Source organism: Hypanus sabinus, chromosome 12 (genome assembly GCF_030144855.1).
Source record: "Hypanus sabinus isolate sHypSab1 chromosome 12, sHypSab1.hap1, whole genome shotgun sequence".
Classification (NCBI taxonomy): Eukaryota; Metazoa; Chordata; class Chondrichthyes; order Myliobatiformes; family Dasyatidae; genus Hypanus; species Hypanus sabinus.
This window is the reverse complement of record NC_082717.1, coordinates 73,985,683-74,004,265: the sequence shown is the minus strand read 5'-3', so window position 1 is coordinate 74,004,265 and position 18,583 is coordinate 73,985,683. Positions and strand designations below refer to the sequence as shown.

Below are 18,583 nucleotides of genomic sequence, written 5' to 3'. Positions count from 1 at the left end.
TAGAGAAGGGATGCTCTCAGACTGATGGTTTGAGATGTGTCTATTTTAATGTAAGAAGCATCATTAACAGAGCAGATGAGCTTAGAGTGTGGATCAGTACTTGGAACTATGATGTTGTGGCCATTACAGAGACTTGAATGACTCAAGGGCAGGAATAGTTACTTAGAGTACCAGACTTTAGATGTTTCAGAAAGGACAGGGAGGGAGGCAAAAAAGAGGTGGGGGCATGGTACTGCTTATCAGAGATAGTATCACTGCTGCAGAAAAGGAGGAAGTCATGGAGGGATTGGCTACTGAGTCCCTGGGTGGAAGTTAGGAAAAGGAAGGGGTCAATAACTCTACTGGTTGTTTTTTATAGACCACCCAATAGTAACAGGGACATTGAGGAACAGATAGGGAGATAGATTCTGGAAAGGTGTAACAATAACAGGGTTGTTGTGGTAGGCGATACTAATTTCCCAAATACTGATTGGCATCTTCCTAGAGCTAGGGGTTTAGATAGGGTGGAGTTTATTAGGTGTGTTCAGGAAGGTTTGTAGATAGGTCTGCAAAAGAAGAGGCTGTACTTGATCTGGTATTGGGAAATGAACCCAGAAGTCAGGTGTTGGGTCTCTCAGTGGGAGAGCGTTTTAGAGATAGTGATCACAATTCTTTCTCCTTTACCATAGTATTGGAGAGGAATACGAACAGACAAGTTAGGGAAACGTTTAATTGGAGTGAAGGGAAATAAGAAGCTATCAGCCAGGAACTTGGAAGCATAAATTGGGAACAGATGTTCTCAAGGAAATATATGACAGAAATGTGGCAAATGTTCAGATGATATTTGCATGAGGTTCTGCATAGGTATGATCCAATGAGACAGGGAAAGGATGGTAGGGTATGAGAACTTTGGTGGACAACGGCTGTTGTAAATCTAGTCAAGAAGAGCTTAAGAAAGGTTCAAAAAAATAGGTAACGATAGAGATCTAGAAGATTATAAAATTTGCAAGAAGGAGCTTAAGAATGAAATTCAAGAGAGCAAGAAGGGACCATGAGAAGGCATTGGTGAGCAGGATTAAAGAAGACCCCACGGCATTCTACAAGGATGCGAAGAGCAAGAGGATAAGATGTGAGAGAAGTGTGACAGTGCAAAATTGTGTATGGAACTGGAGGAAGTAGTAGAGCTACTTAATGAATACTTCAGTATTCACTGCGGAAAAGGACCTTGGCGATTGTAGGGATGACTTGCGACAGACTGAAAAGCTTGCGCATATAGACATTAAGAAAGAGGATGTGCTGGAGCTTATGGAAAGCATCAAGTTGGATAAGTCACCGGGACTGGACGAAATATACCCCAGGCTACTGTGGGAGGTGAGGGATTGCCAGAGGATTAGCAATGATTTTTGCATCATCAATGGGGAAAGGAGAGGTTCCGGAGGATGGAGGGTGCAGATGTTGTTCCCCTATTGAAAGAGAGTAGAGATAACCCAGGAGGTTATAGACTAGTGAGTCTTACTTCAGTGGTTGGTAAGTTGATGGAAAAGATGAACAATTGAAGAGGCATAAAATGATTGGGAATAGTCAGCATGGCTTTGTCAAAAGCAGTTTGTGCCTTATGAGCCTGATTGAATTTTTTGAGGATGTGACTAAACACATTGATGAAGGTAAACCAGTAAATGTAGTGTATATGGATTTCAGCAAGGTATTTGATAAGGTACCCCATGCAAGGCTTATTGAGAAAGTAAGGAGCCATGGGATTACAGCAGGACATCAATAGGATGCAAAACTGGACTGAGAAATGGCCGATTGAGTTCAACCCAGATAAGTGTGAAGTGGTTCATTTTGGTAGGTCAAATATGATGGTAGAATATAGTATTAATGGTAAGACTCTTGGCAATGTGGAGGATCAGAGGGATCTTGGGGTCCGAGTCCGTAGGACACTCAAAGCTGCTGCTCAGGTTGACTGTGTGGTTAAGAAGGCATACGGTGCATTGGCCTTCATCAACTATGGTATTAAGTTTAAGATCCGAGAGAGAATGTTACAACTTTATAGGACCCTGGTCAAACCCCATTTGGAGTACTTTGTGCAGTTCTGGTTATGTCACTGCAGGAAAGATATGGAAACTATAGAAAGGATGTAGAGGAAATTTACAGGGAAGTTGTTTGGATTGGAGAGCATGCCCTAAGAGAATAGGTTGAGTGAACTTGGCCTTGTCTCCTTGGAACAACGAAGGATGAGAGGTGACCTGATAAAGGTATATAAGGTGATGAGAAGCATTGATCAGAGGATTTTTCCCAGGGCTGAAATGGCTAACATGAGAGGGAACAGTTTCCCTCCAGTAGACTAAAGTGCTTGGAGGTAGGTACAGAGGAGATGTCAGGGGCAAGCTTTTTACACAGAGGCTGGTGACTGCGTGGAATGGGCTGCCGGTGACGGTGGTGGAGGCGGACATGATAGGGTCTTTTAAGAGACTCCTGGATAGGTACATGGAGCTTACAAAAATAGAGTGCTATGGGTAACCCTAGTTAATTTCTAAAATACGTACATGTTTGACACTGCATCGTGAGCTGAAGGGTCTGTATTGTGCTCTAGGTTTTCTATGTTTCATCCATTTTTAAATTTTATTCAGAGTATTTCCCAGATTACAAAATTCCTTTATCCCGTTGCCACCCTCCTTGTTCCATGTTGTATTTTATTTTAGAGATACAGTGTGGAATAAGCCCTTCTGACCCTTCAAACCACGCTGCCCAACAACCCACCCAATAACTCCCCGTTTAACCCTAATCTAATCATGGGACAATTTGTAATGACCAATTAACCTGCCCTGTACATCGTTGTACTGGGACTGTGGGAGGAAACCAGAGGACAAGGAGAAAACCCACACATTCCACAGGGAGGACATACAGAGACTCCTTACAGAGGACAAGAAGTCTGAACTCTGACTTCCTGAGCTGTAATAGGATCGTGCTGACCACATATGGCCACCTAGACTGCAGATAACGATAAAATTCATATATATATTCATTGAATCAGTGATTTCTGTAAACTGAAGGTTGCACTCATTGAGGTTATTTTGGCTATACTCCCAGATGTGAGTGGGGGGAAAAAAGCTATAAATCATTTAATATCTAAATTACTCTGACCAATGATTAATTAAGTATTTTGGGACTTTTGGTTGTTTTTTTTTGGAAAGAATTTGAAAGTTAGAGTTGATTAAAAGTGTTCGTGGTTTAGAAATGTTATTCCAGTATGGATTTGCTGGTACAGAATTGGAATTTATATATAATCAAGCCTTAAATCTTACAGAAGGATAGAGGCTGTTCATAAACCTCTGCTCGGCATGGATCTCAATCTACACTTGGAAAATTCAGAGCAAGAACCTACAAAGGCATGTGTAGAAAAAGAGCTATTTCCATATGATCAAAAGAAAGTGCTATTGCCTCATTTCCCAATGGCAAATACTGCAGCTCACTTTTAGAATATCTTGCATTCAAAAGAATACTTACAGTAAACACTAAATTTGTAACAGTTGCATACACAAGGATCATAAACTTGACAATAGACTTAAAATTATCAAATCTAAGTATCCACCTATTACCTCAACTATTTCTAGCCTAATATCAACATATTAATATGCAATTTCTTGAATTTCACGTGAAGTGGCATAATAACTAAAGCAAAAATGCTGATAAGTTGCCTTTTTATTCCATTAAATTGAACTGATAAATGCAACACAGAAGATGTACCCATCTTTACCCTGTGGTTGCGGAGCTTTGAGCTCCCTAGCTCCTGATCTCAGGAACTTGAGCTTAAGATATTTGTATTGTCCTTCCATTGCATTCTGTAATTCTTCTTCCGAGGCTTCAATTATCTTGGTTAATTTCTCTCCCAGCTGCATACTTCTTACTTTTGTTGCTCCTTTGTAAAGTGTCTTGGGGCATTTTCTCTGTTAAAGGCATAATTTAGATACTTGTTATTGAAATACTATTCATCAATAAGTATGTGAAGCAACTTGTCATTGCTTGAAAGGCTCATCTGAAGTAGATGAGCCAGGAAATTGGCTTGTCCCATGGATGACTACACAATGCTGTGCACATATATCAGGACTTATGGTTTTATCAGAATCAAGCTTGGTCACTTCTCTATGGGAGCATAACTTTCCAATAGGGTTTTTAAATGTTTGACTTCCTAATTATCCAGCTGAAGGAAGGAACGTAGTCATTCTTTAAAAAAAAGTATCAGTTTGAGCAGGCAGTATGTTACAGGAAGCATTCTTTTTGGCTTATTTCAGAATTAACCTTTTTCTTATTAACTCTACAAACTGTACTTCCTGCTTTTGCTTTTGTGCTTAATATAAAATTTATGTGAATTCAGGATTAGTTTTCTCAGCTGGAGACATCTGAACTACTTGCAAGAGAGAATTAAGATTGACATATATTTTGGAGGGGAACATTTTACTTATACAAAATGCTTCAATCCATATTCATAAATACTGGCCAGTTATGAACCTCTTCATTCATACTGGATTTTTTGTTTTTGTTCCCAGTGTTAAAAAAAGTTGCTGCACAAAGATGGAAAACTGTAACAAAGCTGACTCTGGTGATTTCTTAATAAAAGCTCAACCTGGTGTAACAGAAGATGAACAGAATGTAGCTCAACCTTTTGCAGGTTTCAACCATGAGATTCAGGATATAAATACTGGTAGAGGAGAAGATTGTATGAACTCAGTTCAAAGCAAGTTATTACTTCCTGCAATAAAACTGGAAAAATACATTAACGAGAGGCAGCCAGCTCAACAAAACTGCCAACAACAACCTCAATCTATTGAACAGCTGAAGGCAGGTTTGAAAAACATTGCGGACAACAGTGAGTCAGCACTGCAGGGTCTCAACCAAAATGAAGCAAATGAAAAAGTACTTACTAAACGCAGGAGAGTCTTCTCTCAAAATGGAGCTAATACTGCTGTGAAGATCATTTCTGGAGAGAGGCCTGCAACTTCAATTGAAGTTACAATGGAGATGAAGTCTCCTGAGTCCTTAAGAAAGCCAATGAAGAAAAAGACACAAGTAAAACATAATTCCCATTCTGAAAGGTCAGTCAAAGGTAAACCAGACAGCCTTGTCCACACCAGCAGAGATGCAGGTGGATACTTGTTTTCCACAGGGAATTCTCCCCAAGACTTCTGCCATGTAAATAAGCATAAAAAGAAAAGATTAACAGTATGGACTAATTCGACAATAAAGTCAGAGGTGGCACCTTCAAGTCCTTCTGGTTTTAAGTCTCAGAATTCTGACACAATATTGATAAAGGACGAATCAGAGAAAGAAAATATGCCAAGAAAATCAAGAATTCAAAGACTGAGGAGGGTTAGAATTTCCAAGAATGACAATATTTCTGTGTGATAGTTTCTAGTGTTTGGCAGTGTTCACATGCTACAGACACAATTGAAGTTGTGCACCTATGTTATTTTGTAAAAGCACATTATTCTGAGGTTTGACGTGTAATCTAATAATAAACTCGTGTGGATAAGTTACTCATCTTAATTTAGTCCAATCATCTTTTGAAAGTCTTGATTAGTGAAAGGAGGTCATTATTGGCATCCAGAGCACTGTCAAATTTGATTCTAGTCCTATTAATATTAGATTACAAAAGATTGGCTTCAGTGTATGTATTATAATATTTTTAAATTTTAAGATTTATTCTTTGCTATATTATTTAGCATATAATTGCCATTTCAAGATTGTTCCAACTCGTATTTCACAATAAAAGTTTGATTAAATTTGCAAACTGTTTCTTCGTTCTGTCCTTTGGCTTTCACTTTCAGAAAATCAGGGGTATCAATATTTAATTATCAGTGCTCATTCTTAAAGCCATGGAAGTTTGATAAAATCATTGTACATTCTATCATGTTATCAAATTAACAAAGTAATGTCTAAATAAGTAATATGTAAGACATTAATTGAAGGTAATTAAAGTCATAAAGGCACAAAACATTCACCACTAAGACCTAACTTTCCCTCTCATTTTCTGTTATATACACATTAATAAGTAAAGACTTTACACACATTAATAAGTGCCACACCTGCCAGATATAAGGGTACAAAAAAAGTAAGAAATTCTATTCATACTTTGATGGTAAAATGGTAGATTCAAATAATTGTAGTACAAATCACAGTTCCTATTTATGAAAGAGGTAGTTGTGAAAGAAAGCATAATTATAAATCTGATGATCATGTTAGGCTTAGAAAATTGTAGAAAAAATTGGCATTAATCCTGGAGTAGTTTTGACAAAACCTACTTTATTTTGTTTCCAATAGTAAATTGTTTGTGTTTTTTTTTTCAAATTAAACCTTTCAACATATATGTTTTATATTGTTTAAATGCAGTGAGTTTGATGTTGGTTACAGATTAGAAAAGTGTTTTGTTTGCCAACAATAAGTATATTTAATCTACCTTTAACATGGAAGGATGTATTAGAACAGCTTACTGAAACTTTGGTTAAAAAAAAGGTAGGCTTTGGAAGTGTTTCAGAGAGGTGAAGGAAGATATTTAAAAGCTTGGGAACCAAGTAGTCAAGGCAGTTATTAATGGTTGATTCAGTTGGGAATGTTAGGACAGAGTCACACATGGAAATCTGATGTGGTTGGTACCTGTGGCAATGGCAATGAGATTTTAGGATTTGACAACATAACAGAGATAAAGAACAGTGAGGCATTAAAAGATTTGGCAATAACAATTTCAAAATTGACTCCTTGCCAGACCTGTTTATAATCCTGGGCTTTGAACATAGTGCTGATGGGTGAACAATATTCAGCAGAAGTTAGAGGAAATGGAGTAAGAAGAAGCTCGGATTTATGGAAGGTGGGAGTTAGCAGCAGAGCACTGAGAGAGTTTGGATGAGAGATAACAAAGCCAGAAGTTAGAGTTCCACAGGAGGTAAATTACATCAGAAGTAAAGGAAATATTGATAAACAAAAGAGTTTGCTGAAAATCCGGAGTAACACATACAAAACTCAGCAGGTCAGGAAGCATCTATAAAGAGCAATAAACAATCAACGTTTTGGGCCAAGTCCTTTCATTAGGACTGGAAAGGAAGGAGAAAGAAGCCAGAATAAAAAGGTGAGGGAAGGGGATGGAGTACCAACTAGGAAGAGGTGATAGGTGAAGCCAGGCGGTGGGGAAGGAGTGATGAACTAAGAAGCTGGAGGTGATTGGTAGAAAACATAAATGGCTGAGTAAAAGCTTCTGGCTATCCACATGATCAATGCCTCTCATCATCTTATACACCTCTATCAGGTCATCTTTCATCCTCCGTCGCTCCAAGGAGAAAAGGCCGAGTTCACACAACCTATTTTCATAGGGCATGCTTCCCAATCCAGGCAACATCCTTGTAAATCTCCTCTGCACCCTTTCTGTGGCTTCCACATCCTTCCTGTAGAGAGGCGACCAGAACTGAGCACAGTACTCCAAGTGGGATCTGACTAGGGAGCTATACAGCTGTAACATTACCTCTCTGCTCTTGAACTTAATCCGTCAGTTGATGAAGGCCACTGCACTGTATGCCTTCTTAACCACACAGTCAACCTGCACAGCAGTTTTGAGTGTCTCATGGACTCAGACCCCCAAGATCCCTCTGATCCTCCACACTGTCAAGAGTCTTACCATTAATACTATATTCTGCCATCATATTTGACCTACCAAAATGAACCACCTCACATTTATCTGGGTTGAACTCCATCTGCCACTTCTCAACCCAGTTTTGCATCCTATCAATGTCCCACTGTAACCTCTGACAGCCCTCCACACTATCCACAACACCCCCAACCTTTGTGTCATCAGCAAATTGACTAACCCATCCTTCCACTTCCTCATCCAGGTCATTTATAAAAATCATGAAGAGAGGGGGTCCCAGAACAGATCCCTGAGGCACTCCACTGGTGATCGACCTCCATGCAGAATATGACCCTTCTACAACCACTCTTTGCCTTCTGTGGGCAAGCCAGTTCTGAATCCACAAAGCAAGGTTCCCTTGGATCCCATGCTTCCTTATTTTCTCAATAAGCCTTGAATGAGGTACCTTATCAAATGCCTTGCTGAAATCCATATACACCACATCTATGGCTCTACCTTCATCAATGTGTTTAGTCACATCCTCAAAAAATTCAATCAGGCTTGTAAGGCACAAACTGCCTTTGACAAAGCCATGCTGACTATTCCTAATCATATTTTGCCTCTCCAAATGTTCATAAATCCTGCTTCTCAGGATCTCCATCAACTTACTAACCACTGAAGTAAGACTCACTGGTCTAAAATTTCCTGGGCTATCTCTACTCCCTTTCTTGAATGAGGGAACAACATCTGCACCCTCCAATCCTCTGGAACCTCTCCTGTCACATTGATGATGCAAAGATCATTGCCATAGGCTCAGTAATCTCCTCCCTCGCCTCCCTCAGTAGTCTGGGGTATACCTTGTCCGGTTCCGGTGACCTACCCAACTTGACGCTTTCCAAAAGCTCCAGCACATGTAAGGTTGCTTAACAAGGTAAGAGCCTGTGGTATTACAGGAAGGATACTAACGTGGATTGAAGATTGGCTGACTGACAGGAGGCAAAGAGTGGGAATAAAGGGTTATATTCTGGGTGGCTGTCAGTGACTCATGGTGGTTTCCAGGGATTGATATTTGGACTCTCTTTTTGTCGCTTGGATGACAGAATTACTGGCCTTGTGACCAAGTATGCAGATGATACAAAGATGGTTGGAGGGGCAGGGAGTGTTGAGGAAGCAGGGAGTCTGCAGAAGGGCTTGAACAGATTGGGAGAATGGCCAAAGAGATGGCAGATGGAATACAATGTCAGGAAGTGTATGGTCATGCACTTTGGTAGAAGGAATAAAGGCAGAGACTACTTTCTAAATGGGGAGAAAATACAAAAAACTAAGGTGCGAGGGAATTTGAGAGTCTTCGTGCAGGATTTCCGAAAGGCTCAAGCTTTTCAGACCACTATAATCACCAAGGTACTTTTCTGAAGTGAATACTGAAGCAAAATATTCATTAAGTACCTCCACTATCTCCTCCAGTTCCATACACACTATTCCACTGTCACACTTGATTGGTCCAATTCTCTCATGCCTTACCTTGCTCTTCACATACTTGTAGAATGCCTTGTTTTCCTTAATCCTGTCTGCCAAGGCCTTCTCACGGCCCCTTCTGGCTCTCCTAATTTCATTCTTAAGCTCCTGCCTGCTAGCTTTATAATTTTCTATATCTCTATCATTACCTAGTTTTATGAACCTTTCATAAGCTTTTCTTTTCTTCTTGACTAGATTTTCAACAGCCTTTGTACTCCATGATTCCTGTACCCTACCATCCTTTCCCTGTCTCTTGGAACGTACCCATGCAGAACACCATGCAAATATTGTCTGAACATTTGCCACATTTCTATCATACATTTCCCCAAGAACATCTGTTCCCAATTTATGCTTCCAAGTTCCTGGCTGATGGCTTCTTATTTCCCCTTACTCCAATTAAACTCTTTCCTAACTTGCCTGTTCCTATCACCCTCCAATACTATGGTAAAGGAGATAGAATTGTGATCATTATCTCCAAAATGCTCTCCCACTGAGAGACCCGACACCTGACCTCTGGGTCCATTTCCCAATACCAGATCAAGTACGCCTCTCCTCTTGTACCTTAGCTGTTCATTTAAGAAATGTGAAATTCCATATTCTCAATGTTTTCTTTTCAAGGAGATACCACACTGGGCTAGGAGTTCTGTCCTTTTGGATATGTTGAACTGATGCTGTCTGGGGAACGTTTTCTGTTTATGCTGATCTCACTGAGATGTGGTTCTCAGTTGCAATTGAAGTGTAAATATGTATTGAGCAATGTATTGTTTGACTTGCCACTGCATGTTGAGTGCTTATGAATAGTCAAAAACTGCACATCAGTGGACAGAGTACTTCATTAACTGAAACTAATTTTCCAGGATTTTTGGGGGCACCTGACCAGCCTATCGTCACAATAAGTCAACAGTAGATGCTATTTCATTGACTCTTCACTCCATCCTGGAGCATCTGGTCTGTGAAGATGCATATATCAGGATCCTCTTCATTGACTAAAGCTTCACTTTGAACACTATCATTTTCTCAAAACTAGTCAATAAGCCTCAAGACCTTGGCCTCATCGCCTCTTTGTGTAACTGGATCCCCGATTTCCTCACTTGCAGACACTAATCAATTCGGATTGGCAGAAACATCTCCTCCACAATCTCCCTTAAGCAGAAGTGCATCACAAAGCTGTGTGGTTTGCCCCCTGCTCTATGCACTTACAACGGTGAGGCTGCAATGCCATCTTTAAGTTTGTCGGTAATACCACTGTCATGGGCTGGAAGAAAGGTGGTACCGAAGCAGCATATAGGAGGGATGTTGAAAGTCTGTCTGCATGGTGCACAACAATGTCCTCTCACTATCAGTAAAGTCAAAGAGCTGATTATTGACTATATGAGGAGGACACCAGAGGTCCACGAGCCTGTCCTCATCAGAGGATCAGAGAGGCTCAGTAACTTCAAGTTCCTTGCTATTATCATTTTAGAGGAGCTGACCTGGGTACAGCACATAAGTGCCATTACAAAGAAAGCACAGTGCCTTTACTTTCTTAAAGTTTGCGAAGATTCAACATGTCATCTAAAACCTTGCCAAACTTCTAGAGATGTGTGGTGGAGAGTATACTGACTGGTTGCATCATGGCCTGCTATAAAAACACCAATGCCCTTGAATGAAAAAGCTTACAGTTGTAGTGGATACAACCCAGACCATTACAGTTAAAGCCCTCTCAATCATCGAGCACATTTACAAGAGTGCTGTTGCAGGAAAGCAGCATCAACTATCGAGGGCCTCCACTATCCAGACCATGCTCTGTTCTTGCTGTTGCCACCAGAAAGGAAGTCCAGGAACCTCAGGACCCACACCACCAGTTTCAGAAACAGTTATTACCCCTCAACCATCAAACTCTTGAACCTGAAGAGATAACATCACTCAAGTTCACTAAACTGTTCACACGACCTGTGGACTCACTTTCAAGGACTCTTCATCTCATGTTCTCCATATTTATTGTTTATTTGTTTATTATTGTTATTTTGTATTTTTTCTTTTATAGTTTTATAGTTTGTTGTCTTTTGCACATTGGTCGTTGACTATCTTGTGTATAGTTTTTTTGATAATTATGTTTTTTTTCTTTGCTGGGAAAGTTCACAAGAAAATAAATCTCAGGGATGCATATGGTGACAGTGTATATGTACTTTGATAATAAAATTATTTTGAACTTAGAACTAGTTCATACACAGGCTGCTACAATGTGTATAAGGAAGTTCAAATGGACATGGTAAATTGCCCCAGCTAGCAATTCAGTGACAACTGTCTGCTTTAGAGGCAGCAGCAGTAAGATCATTTGATCATGTATGCTGGAATAATAACACAAACTGTGATGAGCTTGCTCTATCAGTTAAATGAGTGCAGGTTCAAAACCACCTAGGGCCTGTCAACAATGCAGAAAAAAAATCCCAACGCATCATTCATTTGATCAAAGATAAGTGTTTCAACATACCCCACAGTTCCATTGTTTTGGATAATGGGGCAAAAATATTGGCTCTTGTTTTGTAAAATAGCCAGCATCATTATTAGATACTTAACCCTGAGTAACCTTTCTGGTGTCTAAGGATGGATAAGAATGGAGAAGAGGGATGCAACCTTAATAGAATTTGTGCAGATAAGTATCAGTAAGGATGGGTGAATTTGGCCGTAAGGAATCTATTTCTATGCTATATGATTCCATGAGCCTTATGGCTAGCTGTATGCATTATTGAATCTTCCAGGAATGATATGGAGTCTTCAGGCTGCCAGATAATTCTCTTCTCATTGATTTCACATCCAGACTTAATGATATTGTATATCACCGCAATGGATTGGTAAGAAAATGATGTCTCAGCCACAAGAGAACAAGCCCTTCCAGCTCGATGAGCACGCACCACACAATTAACCCACTAACTCATATGTCCCTGGAATGTGGGAGGAAACCCACTTGGTCATGGGGAGAATATACTATGTCCTTACAGGCAGTGGCAGAATTGAACCGAGGTTGCTGGCGTTGTATTAGTGTTGCACTAACTGCTGCACTATGGTGCCGCCCCTCTGTTCTGTGTTAATGGTCAAGGCACTCTAAACCACATCTGTAGTGGACGTTGACCATGGTTTAAAGAAGCAAATATTGAACTGAAAAGAATGAACTTGCTCTGGTAATTTGACCAAAGGACAAAAGACAAGGAATGTCAAAATGGGCCAATACTGTCCCTGTCCCTTCCTCACTGCAAAGGTCTGGAGATAGGGATGTAAGGTTGTTGAGATGACAGACTCTCTCCCAGCACGTCCAGAGAGGCATTCATTCACCACAGTCTGCCAGTGAGCTGCTGTTCTGGCTGCCACTCCAACTCTTTCTCCTACTTGTTAATACAGTGACTGAACTCAGATTATGGCTATGTGGTGGAGTCTACGACTGACAAAATCTTCAATTAGTAGATCACTGCAGCACTAGAAAGCTAACTGATACCATCTAAACAAAGAAAAAACACTTTTTCGTAAACTAACAGAAAGCAAATTTGTGACAATTGCTTTTTGGCTGGTAAGTTCATGAAATGATAGTTTATCACAAGTGCAGTTTATCACTTCCAGAATGTATTAGAGAAAGTGCAATCCTCCCAAGAATACTTTCTGCAGAGCACCAATGAAATGGAGGTGGTGCCCCTCAAATCTCATTTGGAGGATCCCAGTAGCACTATCCATGTGTTGTGTTGTGGATGAAGATCCACTCAAAGAACAGAGAAGCAAGTGGGCCATGCCGAAGGGTTTCGGTCCAAAACGTCGACAGTAATCTTTATCTAGATTCTGACTGGCCTGCTGAGTTCCTCCAGCATTTTGTGTGTGTTGCTCGGATCTTCAGCATCTGTAGATTGTCTCTTGTTTGTGAGAAGCAGATGCTACAAGCTTTCATTTAATTTCAAGCATAAGGAGGAAATTTCTGTGGGAGAATCTTCAGGAGAGTCAAAATATGTTGTGTTTTATGCATGATGGTTATAGTGATGATGTGTGACAGGTGACTGGCAGCAGATCAAAAATTACTGTGACTATTTTTGGTGAAGGATGATGCCTAAGTAGCTATCTTTATCTCCCATGATCCTATGCGCAAATTTGAGATGCAAAGCCATCTTGGTATTTCTATGTTGCAATAGTACCAGCTGCTTTTAAGTCTCAGATGTACTATGACTCACATGGCTGATGTCATTTATACCTTGCCTGCTTCCTATTGTTAGCTCTTCTCATTTTGCACCTATTTGCAATACAAATCATCAGTTGCTCCCCTTATCTCTGTTCATGGGGCTTAGATTTCCAATGTTATGAATTCCAGTCAGATTCAGAATCAGATTTACTTATTACATGTACATTTAAACATACAATGAAATGTGTCATTTGCATTTGCAACCAACAAATCCAAGATATGCTGGATGCAACCTGCAAGTGTAAGACTGTTTCCCACCCCATCACACACACACACAGACAGGTCTCCAGCCCCAGGAGAGGTAGCTGCTGGGCCTCCAGACCTTGCCAGTCTTGGTTTCCTCTGTCTTAATGTTCCCTATTAGATTAGGCTAAGTATCCCACAATGCCTCATCATTTTGTCTTATTTGCAATCTGTCCTAATACTGAACAAACGTACGTATTAATATACATATTCAAGAGAGATGTCTTGCTGTGAAACTTTATTATGGTCAGCTCAGTTCTGTATAAATACTGTGGTTAGTTTTGAGAGCCAGTTATGTCATGGGGCTGTACTCTGTATAAACACTATGCAGCTGCCATTGTAATCAATAGCAGTCTTTGTTGACACAGATGTCTCTGAGTGATTTCAATTGTCATAGAGTATGAATCTATGATATTAATATAGGATACAAGAGAAATAGGTTGAAGACTAATGCTTGTTTATTGTTCTTGTTTTCTTTATTAGCTATATACACTATTTTTTTTCCCCTCATTCTCTCAGCTCCCTAACTGGTGCTTTGCAAGACATCCAGATGATTGAGAGGCCAAAGAAGAAAAGGATAACAATTGGCAAGGTGGCATTGCATATATTACTGCTACAGTACCTCTTAGCATCAGTGACCTGGCTTCAGTCCTATGTGGTTTCTATGAAGTGTGCATGTTCTCCCTGTTTCTATTTGCTGCTCCAGGTTCCACCCACATCCAAAAGAGGCAGTGGTAGGTTAACTGGCTACCATAAATGGCCTTCAGTGTTGGTAACTGGCACATAAAGAATCCAATGAAGACTAATGGATGCATGAGAATGCATAAGTTCCAAGGGGTTAGAGGGAAATAATAGGGAGAAATAGACTGATGGGATTGCTCCTTGGAGAATAGGTATGGACCCAATGGGCCAAATTGCCTCCTGTCTTGCAATGAAGTCACCAAAGAACTAGCCCTTTGTGTTAGCAAAGAGATTAACAAGTGGCAGGTATTATAGGCTGCCTGGGAATAAATAATTTGAGTTCCTCATAAGAATGGCAGACACAGTGAAAATGTTCTTGTTTTCATGCACCAAATCTGGGAGTGAAAGCCCTTGTGATTCACATAGAGACTGAGGTTTACATGGAGAATATTAATGTCTATGAGTGCAGTGCAGTTCACCACAGTCTGAATTTATTAGAGATCACAAATTTTCTTTCTGTCGCTGATAGACTTTGCTCTAGAAAGAGAAAACATTCCTTTTCCTTGTTTAGAAAGCATGTTACCTTCCTTGTATTGCAGTGATCTACTAACTGCTTCTGGTGCCTGGAACAAACTGGAAGCCAGGAGGTTTGGGGTGACAGTTGACCTTCACCTCTACAGGCAGGGTGTACCACAGATGAGGGATTGGCTGAAGCTTTGCCTGTTCAACTTGTCTGATTTTTGCCACCCCTGACTTAGCCTCATAGAATCAAAGAGGCATGCATGATAGGAACAGACCCTGTAGCCCAACAAATAAATCTGTGCTGACTACCAAGCACCCATTTACACTGTCTGGTTTTATTCTCCCCACATTCATCTTGGCACATCTTTCCTGGAAAAGATGTGCATAAGAAAATGACAGCCTGAATATCTTGGGGGATTGAATGCAGGGATATGGGCTCTTTGAAGGCAAAGTCGAAGTAAATTTATTATCAAAGTATGTATGTGTTTCCCTATACATACTATATACCCTGAAAAAGAACCTCAGGATTGTATGTGGTGACATGTTTGTACTCTGATAATAAATTTTACTTTGAACTTTGATTCGACCTGAAGGTTCATTTTCTTGTAGGAATGCTCACCTTTCAGCTTGATTGTGCAGCTCCGAATGTACGATGCACCCAGCAGGATTACGACAGAAGCAATCATATGAAAGAGTTGATAAGCAGGGAAACAACGCTGATTCTCAAAGTCTCCAGAATATGGATATGCCACCCACCTACAAAAGTAGAGATTTGCTACTTTTACAGTATGTGCTTGTTTGTTTATCAATATATTTCAGAAAATCCGCCCAGACGCTAAGCAATGAGTTGGATCTGGCATGGTATTTAATCGTTAGTTATTTATAACTATAGGTGTTGAATGATATTTTTCCAGATTTCTTTCCATTAACTTCCTCGTATTATGGGAATATCTGCTGGTCCAGTGGGAGGGCTGTCAAAGGAATAGTTGTTCATTTATCAGATTCCCTTGGACCCAAGTTATGTGAAGTTCTTATTTGCTATTTTTAACCTGCTAGTAGGATTTTTTGTCTCTGTCTTCCTGCACTAACATACTACACTTAGATCACCTTACAAAATTAAGAAACAAATTCTCCGACTGTATTGTTTTTGTTTACAATCTGTAAGCTTTAAAAATATTTTACTAGCTTCAGCCGTGACTCACTTCTATAAAGAATATGAATTATGCCAAATAATGATTTCATACAGTGCCCCTTCCTTAATAGTTCAGTGTTTTCTCAAGAATTTCACATGTGGCTGACTCAAGACTATCCATTAATTATGCTGGACAATAATTATTTTTCAAAACTGTTGCTTCCTCAATGTTATTTGTTTATGATAGACTGCTTGAAAGCTGAACACAAATATAATTTCAGACTCTTTGTATTACATAGGAATTTGGAGAAACAAGAACTCTTATTGAAATAAATGTGGTTAATTGCATAACAGCACTGACGCTTCGCAATAGTTTAATGAAGCTAACAATGTTGATGATTTTCATTTGTACTCGGTGTCTGAGGCTTCTCGCTTAAGTGTTCAACAATAATCTGGCAGCATTGATGGATTCCAATTGCCCTGATACCCTATCCGCAATGTCTTGGTGAAACCTTTCATAATGATCATTACTGGTATCGCCAAGATTTGCTGGGAGGAAGTTTAAAAGTGACATGTCGTGCTTCATGGTTTTTGTGCGCTTGAAGCATGTTGCAAACCAGCTGCATGTAGTTTGGTGTTCTGTACTTACCGAGAATATTTTCAACAATATCCTTGAATGCTTACCATGTGATTTTCTCCATCTCACTGGAGTTTCTTCGAATTGTCTGTCATTGATGACCTCTTTGATTTGTGGACCAGCAAAAATGCCTTCCTTAATCTTGGCATTAGTTATTCTGACATAAATTATGAATTGAAATAACAAATATAGGCAATTTTTTAAAAAGTGGTGTGTGATAGGGAAATTTTATTGTGATTTTCGTGATCAGCAGCAATCAAAATCCATAAAATACACCCAAAAGTATTCAGGAATCAAAATCTTTGTTGTCCAGTGATATCAAGGAATTGCATGGAGGAATTCAACAAATGTGAGCTGACTAAATATGAAAATCTTGTAATGATTTTTATGTATGAAACAGGTGCAGCTGTTCCAAAGGTCCAGCTCTTCATCTTTCCTGTAAAGACAAAAGATGGATGAGGTTTGATGCCCTCTGCTGAAATTCTCCTCCAAGATGTCCAATTTGCCTGTAATACTGAGTAATTAATAAAAAGATAACATGACACCAACAGGGAATTAACACAATTGCTCAGCTTTTTTCATTTTTAATTTTAATTTCCTATTTCACAATTGCTTCAAAGAAATTCAGTTTTAGCCCAAAAAAATTTTTAAAAAGCAAAATTAGCACTCTGGATATACCAAAATCTTAAGCCACTGTAAGAATGCTTTATTCGTTGGTGAAATGAATAAATGCACACACAGAGGTCAGGGTTTTATATGTAATATTGCTTTGTCTAATGATTGTACTAAACAAGTTGCGTAATGCTATTACAGTGCCAGTGCCCTAGGTTCGATTCCACTGCTATCTGTAAGGAGTTTGTATGTTCTCCTTTAAAGGTTAGTTTTCAATTGGTCACAGGGGCAGCGAAGGCTTGTTGATCCAGAAGGTTCTGATACCATCCTGTATCTCTAAATAAATATATATGGCCACTTTCCAATTTGATGACATGTTGCTTTCATTGAATTTTGTCTTTTCCCTTTGGGACTTATTTTGTGATGCCAATGTTTAGTACTCTAGTTTTAAAAAAGTAACATGATGTGGTTGTTAGTTCTCATATATCTTGAGATTTATGTTGTAATTTCTGTTTTTATGCTTCATGGAGGCAATTGGGTACTGAGTAATTGTGTAGAGTTATAGATCAAAATTCATTTCCTTCCAGATATTTACAATACACTGTAATGTAATAGTATTTATGAAGAAGTATACATAAACAAAGACATATCAAATAAGACTGATATGAAAGAACAATTACTAAAAGAGCAGAGAGATGGAAAATTTGTTCTGCCATTCGTAGGAGGGTGATTCTTCAATCGGGGCACTTCTGACTACTTGGAATGAAACCTCTTGAACTTATTGCACCCTTTATTTTAAGCTCTGGAATGAAGACCAGATCTTGGCAGTGATCAACCTTTAAAGAAACCTTTATATTTTAAGGCGTTTTTGCAAAGTTTTCACTGATGAGTGTCATTACCATCACACCATCAAAATACTGAATTTAATTTAAAATGAAATGACAAAGATTTCAAAGTCAATCCTGAAATTAAAACCATGCTCTTTAATAAATTTGTTTCAACTTAGTTTTAAGTACATTTAGAATATATTTTTGAGACACATTTTCTTAAGCATGTCAATATTTTCCTTGGCTAAAAAATGAAACATTTGTTTACTGATTGGACTCTTGGAATTTTAACCCTTTTTGACAGAATGCTGATTTTGGCATCAAAGCACTTGACTCCAGCAAATGAGTTCATACCAATATTACTAAATAAAACTTTATCTCCAATCAAAATAGGCACTGTGGTGGTAATGACAAAATACTTTTGACATTGGCAAACAATGGTTTTAGTTTAACGTTGATTCTGACAAGACATCTGTCCGACTAAAAGAAGCAACACTTACAATTAAAAACACATCCTTCCAATCTGCACTATTTATCAAAATTCCTTAAGTGATCACAGTTTCTAAGGCAGGCGGCTAGAGAACTTTGTTAAAAAAATCCACATGAAATATGAACATAGGCAGCC

The 18,583-nt window shown here is 39.2% G+C and overlaps 1 protein-coding gene across 1 annotated transcript in view; it reads left to right on the top strand.

Moving 5' to 3' along the window:
* Positions 1-5,757, top strand: part of slx4ip (SLX4 interacting protein) — a 126,123-nt gene extending 120,366 nt beyond the window's left edge. The window contains exon 8 of the mRNA XM_059986219.1: positions 4,527-5,757. Coding sequence (XP_059842202.1) covers positions 4,527-5,382 — 856 coding nt within the window. The 3' untranslated portion in view covers positions 5,383-5,757. The remainder of the gene's footprint in view (positions 1-4,526) is intronic.
* Positions 5,758-18,583: the final 12,826 nt, after the last annotated feature.